Raw genomic sequence first — 13,466 nt, forward strand, 5'->3', positions numbered from 1 at the left:
TCAGCCGAGGACTTTTGCATTTGGGAGTGGAGAGGAGGAGGCAAACTAGAGGAAGTGTGAGTATAAACCAAATGGAAAGCTGGGACAGGCAGAAATAACCTGAACTGAGGAGAGCAAAGGAGCTTTTATTTTTACTTTAATCCATCAACTGAAGTTAAAAACAACCGGTAAGTCAGCAACACGTGAGTGTGGGTTTGTCAAAATAATCTCATGAACTGTTGGGTGGATTTGAACAATGCATGATAAAATCAATCATATTGGCTAATGTTGATTAGCTGTGGCAGGTTTTATGACTTTGACTCCAAAGTTTAATCAATTGTAGACACTCTTTCGCTGATTATTTATTATTTTATTATTATTTCACTGATTATTTTCCAGAGGTTTCTTTCAAATCTCTCCAGTTCACAAATAAAGTTGCCTCCAAATAAAGGCAACATGTCAAACAAAGATCTAATGTGAGCCTTTAACCCTCAGACTGAGTTAATGTCATTTTTGTGTTTGTGAGTTCAGTTGGCTGTGACGGCCATCTTGAATTAGGTTGGCTCCAAAGGTTAATCAATTGCAGATGCACGTTCTGATTTAATCAAATCCCTCAAGTCGTTGGTGAGATATTGTACTAACTGACATTCTGTTTCCATCACAGGCAGCCAAAAGTGATGGGTAAAAGTTAACTCCAGGTTTTGTTGAAATGAAAAAAGAGCAACTTTGAAGCTTTTTTTCTGATAAACTTCAGCTCACAGAACCTGAGCAGAACAAGCTAGGTTCTGTGTTTGTTCAGTTGCTCAGGTGGATCAGTTTCCATCTGAGGATACAACCGTTTTATTCTCTATTTGTCTGGAATTTAGAAACCTGATCACATTGTGGTTTCTTGTTTGTTTTTGCTTTGTGCGTACGTGTGTGCATTTTTGTTTCAGGTTACCTTGTGGGGACCAATTTTACAAAAAAGCATGCGTTGTGGGAACCAACTGCTCTTTATGGGAACCAAAGCTAGGTCCCCATAAGGATAAGTCTCGTTAGGGGGTTAGGGTTAGGCATGTACCAGTAATGGTTAGTTTTAGGGTAAGGGTCAGGGCTAGGCTATAGAATGGAAGTCAATGAAAAGTCCTCACAAAGTACGTTTACAAGAACGTGTGTGTTTTTATTTATTTATTTATTTATTTAACAAATTGGGTATACTTTGAGCAAATTTTAGACGTTCATCTGTCAAAAAGTTCATCTCAATCAGAAGATTGCTGCTATGACTTTTTTGTTTATGTAACTTTTATTCTTTTAAAAACATTTCTTATTTAATTAAAATATATACATATATATATATATATTCTCTGTAGAACTACATTGAGATTTCTTTAATTCCTTCAAGAACGTTGCTCTCTTTGCTTCAGTAAACTGGCTCTATACTTGTTTTACGCTGCTTTAAACTTTTGCCTGGCCTTTTGCTACCTTTAGCTACTGTTCTCTTAATTTTAGCTGTTTGGTACAGTGTTTTAAGCTTGTAGGTAGTTTTTGTTGTTTTCAGCTTTAACAGCTCAGTTTCAGCTTCTTCAGCGTTGAGGATTCATTGCGTTTTCGCAGAAACTCTATCTTCTCTAGTTTCACTCTTCAGTCCCTGCAGATCCAGGAAACGTCAGGAGAAATAAAAGCTTTTGTCTGCTTCCTGCAACGCCTCTCTGTATTAAAAGAAAAAGATCTGACTCTTTGCACTTTTACTGGCTAGGCTCTTCAGAGGTGGCATGCTGGATGAACAGGCTGAATCAATATTTGTTTTTTACAGGTGAGATTACAGAAATATTCTGCATTTCTGAACTGGTTCACCTGAATCCTGGGGCTCCAGATCCAGAAGCACTCTGAGTCGATGATGACGATAAGTTACCAAAAAGATTGATTGTTTCCTTAACAGCTCCTTTAAAAGTGCCCATAGAGAGAGGAGATCTGCAACCTGCCATATTAGGGCCACATGTGGCTCTATAGTGATCTGAAGTGACTCCAACTTGAACTAAAAACAACTTGAACCTGAATCATTTTTTATTGGCCCACTGACAATAGGAAACAGTATCTTCAACTGTTTACCTGTTCAACTATTTTGCAACATGTGCATGATGTTTCTGCAGCAGAATCACAATAAGATTCAGCTTTTGGTGTGAAACCAATTAGTCCACATACAGTATCTGTTATTTTTATAAACATAATTTCTTGGTGCTGCCAGGAGCGTGGAAGGGGTCTGGTTTTGTGGCCTCAGGAGTCCGTCTCTGCTATTTGCGTATGGTGTGGTCCTGTTGGCTTCATCGCACCGTGATCTCCACCTCTTTTTTAATATAGTGTATTATTTTACATTATTTGTGTTTAGCGTATATATTTGTGTATATCTTACATTATTGTATACCATTTCTTTTTACACTTTATATTTTTGCAATTTTTGGCTGTAACTGGGACCTTGTGTACACAATTTCATTCCACCTCATGCACCACATGTGATGTGAATGACAATAAAGAACCTTGAACTGCTCACTGGAGCAGTACTCTGGCCTGTTTTTGGATCAACAACATGGTCCAACTTCCAAAGTGGATCTCTGCCAGCTTAAAACAACTTTAAACTCTAACAATATTATTTAAAGTTTTGCGTTGCTGTCAGTTTTACTTTACGTTATTATTTTGGCAGAAACATTGCAGCCCAGTGGATTTGACCCCAGTCTGGACAGGAAGTGCTACAGCTATCTGCTCTTCTTTCTCCAAAGTGAGACCATATAAGAAACCATCTACTTCAGGTAAGATAGTCATTGTTTACGCCTTTTGTACCGTCAAGTCGTCAAGTCAGATTTATTTATACAGCACATTTAAAACAGGAACTTTTACCAAAGTGTTTAACAAAAAGATCAAAGCACCAAATAAAAAAATAAAAAATATAGAAGTGCAGCATCAGGAATAAAAACATAAAAACACAAAACATAATCAGAAACGATGAAATACTAAATCAGATCACCGTGAGTTAAATGTCAAGGAATAACAAGAAAAAAAACGTAAACACAATGAAATAATATGTCAATGAGTATACAGGTGTGTTTTCAGGATAGATTTAAAAGCAGAGACTGAAGTGGCCTGTCTAATATTTATGGGCAGATTGTTCCAAATTTTAGGGCCCGTGGCTGAAAATGCCTGAGCTCCTCTGAGCTTCAACCTGGTTTTTGGTACAACCAAAAGCAGCTGGTCCATTGATCTCAAAGCCCGAGAAGGAGCATAAGGAAGAAGAAGGTTGGAGAGGTATGAGAGTGCAAGGCCATTAATGCACTTAAATATCAGCAGGAGAATTTTAAAATCAATTCTGACATGCAGAGAAAGCCAGTGAAGGGAGGACAGAACCAATGAGATGTGCTCAGACCTGCGAGTTCCTGTTAAGAGCCGAGCTGCAGCATTTTGGACAAGCTGGAGACGTGAAAAGGACAGCTGACTGACCCCAACATAAAACGAGTTACAGTAGTCCAGCCGGGTTGTAATGAATGCATGGACTAATTTTTCAAGCTCGGATCTGGTCAGCATGGACTTAAGCTTAGCTATCTGCCTTAGATGAAAAAAGCTTGTTTGAAAAACAGAGTTGATCTGTTTATTAAACTTAAATTCCGAGTCTAAATCCCGAGACTGGTAACAGACTGGTTTAGATATGGCTGAAGGGAGTGCAGGTTTACAGGATCAGAGACAGCGGTAGAGCTAGTGTTAAACACAATGACCTCAGTCTTCTGATCATTAAAACTCAAGAAGTTTGTAACCATCCAAGTCTTAATGTCATCAAGACATTTTAGCAAAGGACAAATGGAGCTGGAACTGTTGGGTTTTAAGGGCGGATAAACCTGAGAATCATCAGCATAACAATGAAAGGAAAGACCATGTTTCCTCAGGATAGACCCCAAGGAGAACAGATACATTGAAAACAGAAGGGGTCCAAGAATGGAGGCTTGTGGGACCCCACAGGAATGAGAAACTGTAGCGGATAGACTATTACCAACATTAACACAAAAACTCCAGTCGCTCAGGTACGAACAGAACCATTGTAACGCTGCACCAGTAATCCCAACCCAGTGTTCTAAACATGATAAAATGATACTGTGGTCAACAGTGTCAAAGGCAGCGGTGAGGCTGGGGTACAAAAGCTCATATCCTGTTGATCCATATTCAGATTCTCATCATTCTGCATGAGCACAAACTCAAAGCAGATTTATTACTTTAGTCTGCATACAACAAACACACTTGCCTATGTCCTGTTGCCTTTCACATCCGAGTTTTAGAGGTTTCTGTTCCGGTCAAACCTTGAAAATAACTTTCTATGTTGTCTCATTCGGTGTTGTGACATAAAGATACCTGCAGTTGAAAGAGAATGGAGGGTGGGTGGTTAACTGTAAGGAACAACTCCTTAGGCCAACTGACAGACCTGTCCAAACCGGACAAGAAACAGGAAAATCCTGCGTGTGCACACCCACCCATGTGGTTTAACCGCAGCGCCACGTGTGTGCACCTTTCCTGCAGGTCAAGAGCCAGGGATCAGTTCTGTGAGGCTCGATGAGAAAGGGGTCTCCCCTGGTCTTGATCTGAGTTCTGTTCACCCGCATCTGTTCCGGGCCTTTGAGATACAGTTAAATGGAGAAGCTGATGACGGTTCACGTTAAAACTAATGATTTGGATCAGAAGATCTGTTCAGAATCATGGATCTGGGTTAAAAATTTAAAAAAGTTACAGCTTTAAAACTCTACACTTTATGATTTTAATGCTCTGAACTTCCACTGAACACAAACAGACTTCATTTCTATATATATATAAAAGTTGCTATAAAACAGCCCGTTCAGAAGACGTTTTTTTTAGAGGTTAAAACATTATTAATCTGTTAGATATGTATTAGATACTTCATACTAAACTTTTATTCCCCTCAAAGACATAGATCGTCTCTGCAGTATTGATGTTACCACTTTCTGATTCTGCTGGTACAATCACAGTTTATGCCAAGTCCAACTGGATCCATTTTTATTTATCAGGATGAAAAATGTTCAGTTTGACTTCAGATGTTTTCAATTAGTTCATGTGAGATGTGAATGTAGTCTGATATCTGAGTTCTGGGGTGAAAAATGTTACCGTGGTACATCATTTACTGTCTTCGCGTTCATTCTTGGACACTTTTTGATGACTGTTTTATTTCTTTAGAAAAATGTCTTCTTATTGGACATGGGGACATTATTTGTCCACATGGACTCTGTTTTACATCTTTAAAACAAATACAGACTCACCAAATTAATGCTTTTACTAAAAATGTTTTACATGGGTCTTTATTTAGTGTTAGAAAAATATTTTGTGAACCACTGAAGAGATTTTAGAACGATTTTCAGGAAAGTTACCAAGATGTTCCAATCAGCTGCCATGGCACATCAACATCAAACAAGATGGACAAAGTGTCCTTTTGATACTAAAGTCTTGTGTCCAGCTGTCCAACAAGCTGTCAATCACAGCACAGCATGACGCTTCACCTCAAATACCTAATTAAAGCTAAACATTAAAATAAAATACACATTTGAACATACAGCAGCAGGGTAAGACGGACCCAAATTAACTAAACTCAACAAATTATCTGATTTATTCACTGTTGTTTTTAATTTTTATTGTTTGGTCCAGGAAGTGTCTATTTCCATGAAGGAGTGGGATTTAAAAATTGTATTGCTGCTAACTAACAGTTAAAGCCAAAAGAAGCCACTAGAAACTAAAAGTTAATGTGGCTTTACCTTTAGGGCCTCAACTCAAATGTTTATTGCCTGTCGCCTGCCACCAAAATGTTCCAGAAAGGTGGCCAATAATGTTTTAGACTGTGTTGTCTATTAGTAAAACTTTCTTAAATCTCTGAACCTAAAAGTAGTTTTCCTGAGTATGTAGCCCATGAATGATATTTGTTCTGTTTCTCCCCCTCTCCCCTCCCCCAGGTATCACGTATCTCCTTAACATTCAGGTTTGTCAGTAACCTGAGTGCCTGAAGGAGACAGAGTTTCAGGAAACTAAGCCCAAACTGAGGAGGAGAACACAAAGAAGAACAACTTTGACTTTTGTCTCCTGAAGAGCAGAAGTGAAACTCTGATAAGAACCGGTTCTATCGGCGTACTGCTCTGGGGCAGTGGGATGGTTTTTGTTTTTACTTCACAAAGCAGTAATGAAGCAAACAGACTTCTGAAAATGTGAAACAATGCCTTCAGGACATGACAGTGCTTCATCATTGAAGGGACAGGAGGAGGATGAGCAAACCACCAGGGAGTGACAAGACAAAAGAAAGTTGAGCCTGAGAGGAAGACAGCACAGAATTCATGCTGCTGCTCAGATGTCCAAAAGAACTGTCATCGCAATGTCCATCAACTTTCGGCGCATTCGCAAGTGCCGATGTGTGCAGCTCTTGACCACTGGCCTAGTGCTCTGTATGCTGATGGTCTGCTGGGAGGACCTGGACCACCATGTGGTCAGCCACATGAGGTCTTACTCCTACCGCTACCTGATAAACAGATACGACTTCCTCAACTCAACCCTCACCATTTCTTCCAATCATCGTGGCAGAGAGGATGGCACTAGCAGCGCAAGAGACAGTCTACAAAGTTATCGTTACCTCATCAACCATCCTGGGAAGTGCAGAGGGGGTCCACGGAAAGACCGGGATGATGTCCTCCTGCTTCTGTTTGTGAAATCCTCACCGGAGAACTTCAAGCGGCGTCAGGCCATCAGGAAGACGTGGGGCAACGAGAGCTTTGCCTGGTCAGAGCTGGGGGTGAGTGTGAGGCTTCTGTTCGCCATGGGGATCCATCCAGATGTTAGCCAAAGGTTCCAGATGCAGGATGCCCTTTGGCAGGAGGACCAGGCCTACAGAGACCTGATCCAGCAAAACTTTTTGGACACGTTTCATAACCTTACTGCCAAACTGATCATGCAGTTCCACTGGAACCAGATGTACTGTCCTCAGGCCCGTTTTCTCATGACAGCAGATGATGACATTTTTGTACATATGCCGAACTTGGTGAAGTACTTGCAGCATGCCTTGAGGAGCCAGTCAGGAGCTAAAGACCTTTGGGTGGGCCACATACACAAAGGAGCCCCTCCTGTTCGTCGTAAAAACAGCAAATATTATGTTCCTTATGATCTGTACCCCTGGCCTTCGTACCCGGACTACACTGCTGGAGCTGGGTATGTGGTTTCAGAAGACGTGGCTACAAAGATCTACCAGGCCACCCTGGTGCTGAACTCCTCCCTGTACATCGACGATGTCTTCATGGGAATGTGTGCCAAGGCCATGGGACTCTCCCCGCAGGAGCATGTATACTTTTCAGGGGAGGGCAAGGCTCCATACCACTCATGCATCTATGATCACATGATTACATCACATGGTCATACTACTGACGTGCACTCATTGTGGCGGGAAGCCATATCCTCCACAGCCTCTGGAAACTCCAGAGGGTTTCTGAGAAACATGTACTGTACCGCAATGAGAGTGATAATTCTGTGTCGGCCATACTTCCAGAACACGTACTCCTGTGCAGCTGCTTTTACATAAAAAAAAACTCTGGTGTGGGTTTGATAATGGTGATGAACATTTCATGTTCTGAACAGAAACTAATAAGGGCCTTTTGTTATACTATAAAGCCTGGTTTACATGCATGCCCCGTGGAACAAAGACCAGAACTGTGGTGAATAAGCACACGCTCTCTGTTGTTGTCAACACTATCAGCTTTCACTCTGGTTTATCCGACTGTCTGAATGGCTTTGTTTACACTTGGCCCTATCAGGTCTGAATTAGAGCTGATTCACAATTTTTACCTGCTGTTTCCTGTTAAAGCAGAGTGTCTCAGACATGATGTCCAAGTCTGATTTCTAGAGAAGGTCAAATGTCCAGAACAAACAGTAAAGAGATACTCATTCTTAATAAACATGTTTACAACTTACAGCTAAAAGAACTGGTTATGTTTGCCTATACGTGTTCGATTGTGAACGTAAGCTGCTCCAGTGTTTAACAGTAATGCTTAATACAAAGTGTAGTTTTATTTTAAAATACAAACCTAATACAATACACTAAATGCTAAAAAAAAATACTATATTATATATAAAATATGAAATGCTACTTTTAATGCTTCAGCAAATTAAACGTCTTTGTTTTCACACATAAATTAACTGCAATTGAGTCACATTGAAATAATTGAAGTAAAAGCTAAAGACATCTGTATCCGAGGCTAAGGGAGGCAGGGGTGCAGAGGGTGCTGCAGCACCCAGTGATGGATGCCGGAGGACATGCATGTCCATATGCAAAGTTATGGGATTTACAAATAAAGGGATACAAAGAGACTTTATTAGTGTAACCCGTGTTTAAATCCCTATAATATTTTAGGATGGTTGAGTTTTGTAAATATGGTTTATAAAGCAGTTCTGTTATTGTTCATCTCTTTGTACAATAGCTAAAATTACACAAAAAATGGAATAAATTAGCTTTAGATCATGATAACATTATGAACATGGTTTATTCATTTTATAGAACATATACTTTAATGTCCACATTCAGATGAAATAAAGGGATATTTAGGTTCATACAAATCTACACATATTCCCATGGCTCTGAGACAAGCTGAATATCTGATAGATAGGTGAGGAAAAACATATTCAATCAGCTGGACTTGGTGTTTGGTTTGGATCAGAGTCTGGACTTTGAGAATCAAAAAATTACTTCTTAACTCTACTTTGGATGCAGAGTTGAAATAATTTTTGTCTTGACTGATACGTTCAGTTATAACGTTGTATTTTTACCAAAGTATAACTGCTTTACTTTTAATCTTTTGGAATCAACCTAGTTCAAGATGGCCACCACATGCAATCATCCTTGGACTACAAATAAGTTGATATACCTCAGTAAACTTTAGAGATATGAAGTTAAAATTTGGTATGGTAATAAGATGTTCACAGCATTTGCATAAAGTGATAACTGATCGAGAAGATCACTTGTGATATCACCAAACAAAATGACTACCGGTAATCATTATTTCTCCTCATAAGATGTAAATATACTGGTATGAAAGGTGGTGGGTATAGGCATTCAGAACAGCCACAGAAAGCCACCTGTGTGTCCATGCTGTCTCCTTGGTGCACTAAAACTGATCCATCTCCCTCCACAGGTTCTTTGACTTTCTTTCGTTTTTGCTGGAACAGTTGGCTGTATTTTCTACCAGTTGGCCAGTTGAACTAAAACAAGCATTACACCCATGTCCCCCATTGCTGAGGGATCTGAACAGTGAATGTTTGTACGAGATGAGTGTTTTTCTGGACTGGAACTGAATAGAGAATGCAACTAAATCTTGTTTTTTTTTGGTGTAAGATATTCAAAATGGTAGGAGTTACACTGTGGAGAAGAACAGAGGGAGTTTTTTTTATTTATTTTTGTGTCCAGAGCAGCACAAAGGGACAGATCCTGGAGCAGTTTTATCCACGACCAGATAAACTGGTGGAGCCAGGGGCAGACAATGGTGGCCTTGGCCCCCATAGATTAGTATACAAAGTACTTTTGAAAAATAGAAAAACTAGAAAGTATAGTTAACTCAAATGATAACGGTGGTCAGTTTACATTATATGATGGCAGCCATCTTGGATTTTGTATAGCAACCTAATTTTTGATGGTGACCTTTGTTATGCCTAGATATAGCCACACACCAAAATGATTAGTATCATGCTCACAACATGCATGGTCAGACAGACAGTGGGTATTTCCAACTCCCCCTCCTCGCTCTGCAACGTGGGACAATAAGAACTATGTAAGAAATTTATTTTCCTACATAAACACACCCACAAAGTTCTGACTAATTACAAAATACTTGGTGAGTACACTTGACAGAAAAGATTCTGCCAGGAGCTTGTGAACAGGACCAATACATAGACAACTCTCAGAATCAGCACATATCATGAAATGTGTTCGTGCTAGGGTCGCTGTGACAAAATTTAACATTTCAGAAGTACATTTAAAATTAAAATTTGAAAGAAAAAAAAAACAGTATTAAACTAAACCAAATAAAACAATATAATGCAGGAACTGTTCCCACATGAGGACACAGGTATCAGGAGACCATTCTGGACCTTTACTTATCTACTCAGTCAGATTTTACTGCAGTTAATGTCTCTTCAGACTTCAAACTGCGCAGAAATCACAGCAGATAATTAAGAGCTGCACGAGCGGCTCAACATCCTGTTGGTGGCGCTGTTTTTTCCAAATGGAAACCATAGAATTGAGCTTACCTGCGCCTGTTCGAGAGACTCTCCTCACTCTCATTGGACATGGGAACATGGGTGGAGCCTCCCTGGCTTTCCTCGTGCATCACCTCAATCTGTCTCACACACACACACACATACACATCAGATTATTAATGGTTTTAGGATTTTTCTTTTTATAAAGATCATCACATCATCAGAAAACCGTTTCTTGTTTTAGAGTTTGGTTCAAGTTTCATATTTGTTTCCAGGTTGCTCTCAGTACTGGTGGATATGACAGTTTTCCTGCAGTTTTGAACCTGTCTCAGACCTTATCCATCCATCCTTTATCTTTTACCCACTTCTTCCATTTTGGGTCACGGTGGTCGCTGGTGCCCATGTCCAGCAATCACTGTGCGAGGGGCGGGGTACACCCTGGACAGGTCTCCAGTCCATCACAGGGACACATAGAGACAAACGAGACAAGCAACAATTCACTCTCTCACTCTCACCTAGGGACAATTTAGAGTTACCAATCAGTCTAACATGCATGTTTTTGGTCTGTGGGAGGAAACCGTATCCAAAGAAAACCCACACATGAACGGAGAGACCATGCAAACTCCACCTAAAAGGGTCCTGGGCTAGGATTTGAACTGGCAACCTTCTCACTGAAAGGCAACAGCTCTACCAACTGAACCACCGTGTCACCCTGTTGTGTGACATGTAAATAAAAACAAAATGCCTGTAATATGACTCATATTGTTTCACAAAGGGGCAACATATCAATTGTTTAACCTAAAAAAGAAAGATTTCCAACACTGGGCATCATGTCTCCTAAAGTCAGCGAGCAGCTTGACTCAATAACTTATTAAATATTTTGACATTATTGAAATATATATAGAGAGGTGGCTGTGTCTGAGTGGTTAGAGCAGTCGTCCTCCAATGCAAGAGTTGGGGGTTCGACTCCACCAGCAGTCACATGCCAAAGTGACCCTGGGCAAGACAATGAACCCTCGTTGCCTCTGATGTATGTCCCTTCGGTGAACAAATGTGATAAAGCACTGATTAATCTTTTTAGAATGATTTGTTCAATTTACTCTGTATAGATATAGTAGAGTGCTGTATGAATGGGTAAATGAAGGCACAGATTGTAGAAAAAAACGCTTTGAGTGTCTTGATATGATAGAAAGGTGCTAGATAAGTACAGTCCATTTACCGTATTCTAACAAGGCTGAGTCAGTATCTCTGGACAGGTTTTTCTTTGTTTCAACGTAGAAGAACCTGTTACATTGTTAGATTTATCTAACTGCATTACTGATCATGCATCAGGGCATTATTGGACATTATTGAAATATTATTTTTCTACATGCGTGTCGTTAATATAAAAAGAATATATTGAAGTACCTTGATGCCCCCTTTAGTCTTACGTATATTTTTCTTTTTATTGGGATCAGTTTCAGTTTGCGGCCTCACACTGCTGGAGTTATCTGAAGATTTGCGATTAGGAGCTGAAACAAACAGGAAAAACATTTGATGATTGCTCATTTCTTAAATCCCCATCACATGCACAGACCTTATAGGTGGCCTGAAATCAGATCCAGAACATTAAGCTCACGCTGTTGGCTCCCTGTGGTCCTGGGGGACGTCTTCTGGGGAGGCCGTTTTGGAGATGACTCGGGTCTTGGGGCAACAGGCTGAATGGGTCTTGGCTGTTTAGCTGACAGTCTCTTGAGACTCACATGTCGCTTTTCAAACATCTCTTGAACATCCTCCAGTCGCTTTAGAGCCTTCATAACACTGCCCTGCAGGTGGAAAACACAGCACCATCAGTTGTCAATTGAAGACGATGTTACTGATTTTATCCTTTATAGTGTACCTTCACATCCTCCGACAAGACAACTTCAAACTGGTTGTGAAGGTTCCTCAGTTCTGTTATTTGGTTCTTCTCTGCTGTTTCCAGAAAGTGTTCAATATCTGTTAAAGCTGACTCTGCCCCTTCCTGAGACTGACACTTGTCTACAGCTTGGGAAGCCAACAAGTAGATGCCAGACTCACACCACTGGTTAACCTGCACACAGAAACACACTCAAACAGTTTAGGACAATTTTACTCTATAAATCAATGGGTTTCATGTGGTGACACAGTGAAAGGGTCCTATTTTTATACACTATAAATAATAATAACGTGGGAGCAAAATGGTTAGATGAAGAGAAGCTGAACCCCTTCAGCTAACATAGATGGTCTCTGCAGGGTCTTAGCGGGGTTTTCAGGTGGTCTTAAAATTAGTATCTCACTGGTCTGGGACTAGTTGGTGAACTGCATTTCAGAGGGAGTCTCCAGGATGTCTTGCAATATTCAGAGTGGTTCTTAATTTCCTTTCATAGCATATTCTAGCATGGGTCTCTTCACCATCACACGGTACTCCAGCAAATTGAATCATGAACATTGGGGTGGCTGCCAAAGTTGGTGCAAAGTGAGCCAAGTTGTGTCTAATATAGGTGGAGAGGGAACACAAAATAATGTGCACAGCCTAGAAAATACTGTAGCTCTGGTAAGCCATACACACAAAAATAAACACAGATTTTCAAAAAACTAGCTGCTCATATTGCAGCAATGGGGCTCGCTGTTCACTTGGAATTCAGCAAGGCTTTAACAGAAAAAGTTGCCTAGGTTCTTGTCATTTTTCAGCAACTCGTCTCAGCCTAGTTGCAACCTTAAGTAAACAGCAAACTCCACATGATGGGTGATGGAGTGTGATAAGTCTACATTGCTTTGTAGCATGCACCAAACTGTCATAACAAGATCGTGTTGTTTTATTGTCATGGTGGCCGCGTATCAAGGTCTTAGCTGGATATCTAAATGATGGGGTTTGAGCAGAACTGGTCACACAGACCTCATGTCGAGTCTACAACCATGTTAGTTACAAGGTCATAGAGACAGCTTAGTGCAGAGGTGATAGCCATGCCAGTAGGTACTTTCTAGTACACACGGGTATTGTATGGTCCATGGGCCACATCAAAGTTATTAACCATCTCCATCTGGCCTGAAGGGAGCAATGAGCACATAAGTAAAAAAAAATAAAAATAAAAAACTCTGCTTTTATTTCAAAATTGGTGTTGTTAAAAAAAACACCCAGGATAAAACTTTTCTGTATGGTCAATTAATGGTCTAACATTTTTAGTTGTACTTTGTTATTTCATGCTTTAAAGAATTGTGTGTGTGTGTGGCAGAGGTCGTGGGTG

The 13,466-nt window shown here is 40.2% G+C and overlaps 2 protein-coding genes across 2 annotated transcripts in view; one reads left to right on the plus strand and one right to left on the minus strand.

Annotated features, from left to right (window-relative positions):
* The window catches only part of mcf2l2 (MCF.2 cell line derived transforming sequence-like 2), a 66,225-nt gene that overhangs the window by 22,954 nt on the left and 29,805 nt on the right, over nt 1-13,466 (minus strand). The window contains exons 12-15 of the mRNA XM_037674266.1: nt 12,101-12,292; nt 11,840-12,026; nt 11,629-11,732; nt 10,273-10,361 (exon numbers count right to left, since the gene is read on the minus strand). Coding sequence (XP_037530194.1) covers nt 10,273-10,361; nt 11,629-11,732; nt 11,840-12,026; nt 12,101-12,292 — 572 coding nt within the window. The remainder of the gene's footprint in view (nt 1-10,272; nt 10,362-11,628; nt 11,733-11,839; nt 12,027-12,100; nt 12,293-13,466) is intronic.
* Nucleotides 6,289-7,685, plus strand: LOC119430697 (lactosylceramide 1,3-N-acetyl-beta-D-glucosaminyltransferase A). Its single transcript, XM_037698163.1, has one exon. The coding sequence runs from the start codon at nt 6,338-6,340 to the stop codon at nt 7,553-7,555; it is 1,218 nt and encodes a 405-aa protein (XP_037554091.1). The 5' UTR covers nt 6,289-6,337; the 3' UTR covers nt 7,556-7,685.

This window comes from Nematolebias whitei, chromosome 3, assembly GCF_014905685.2.
Source record: "Nematolebias whitei isolate Nwh7 chromosome 3, NemWhi1, whole genome shotgun sequence".
NCBI classification, from domain to species: Eukaryota; Metazoa; Chordata; class Actinopteri; order Cyprinodontiformes; family Rivulidae; genus Nematolebias; species Nematolebias whitei.

Coding starts and splice junctions, on each gene's coding strand:
- LOC119430697 (XM_037698163.1), top strand. CDS start 6,338: ATGTCCAAAAGAACTGTCATCGCAATGTCCATCAACTTTCGGCGCATT.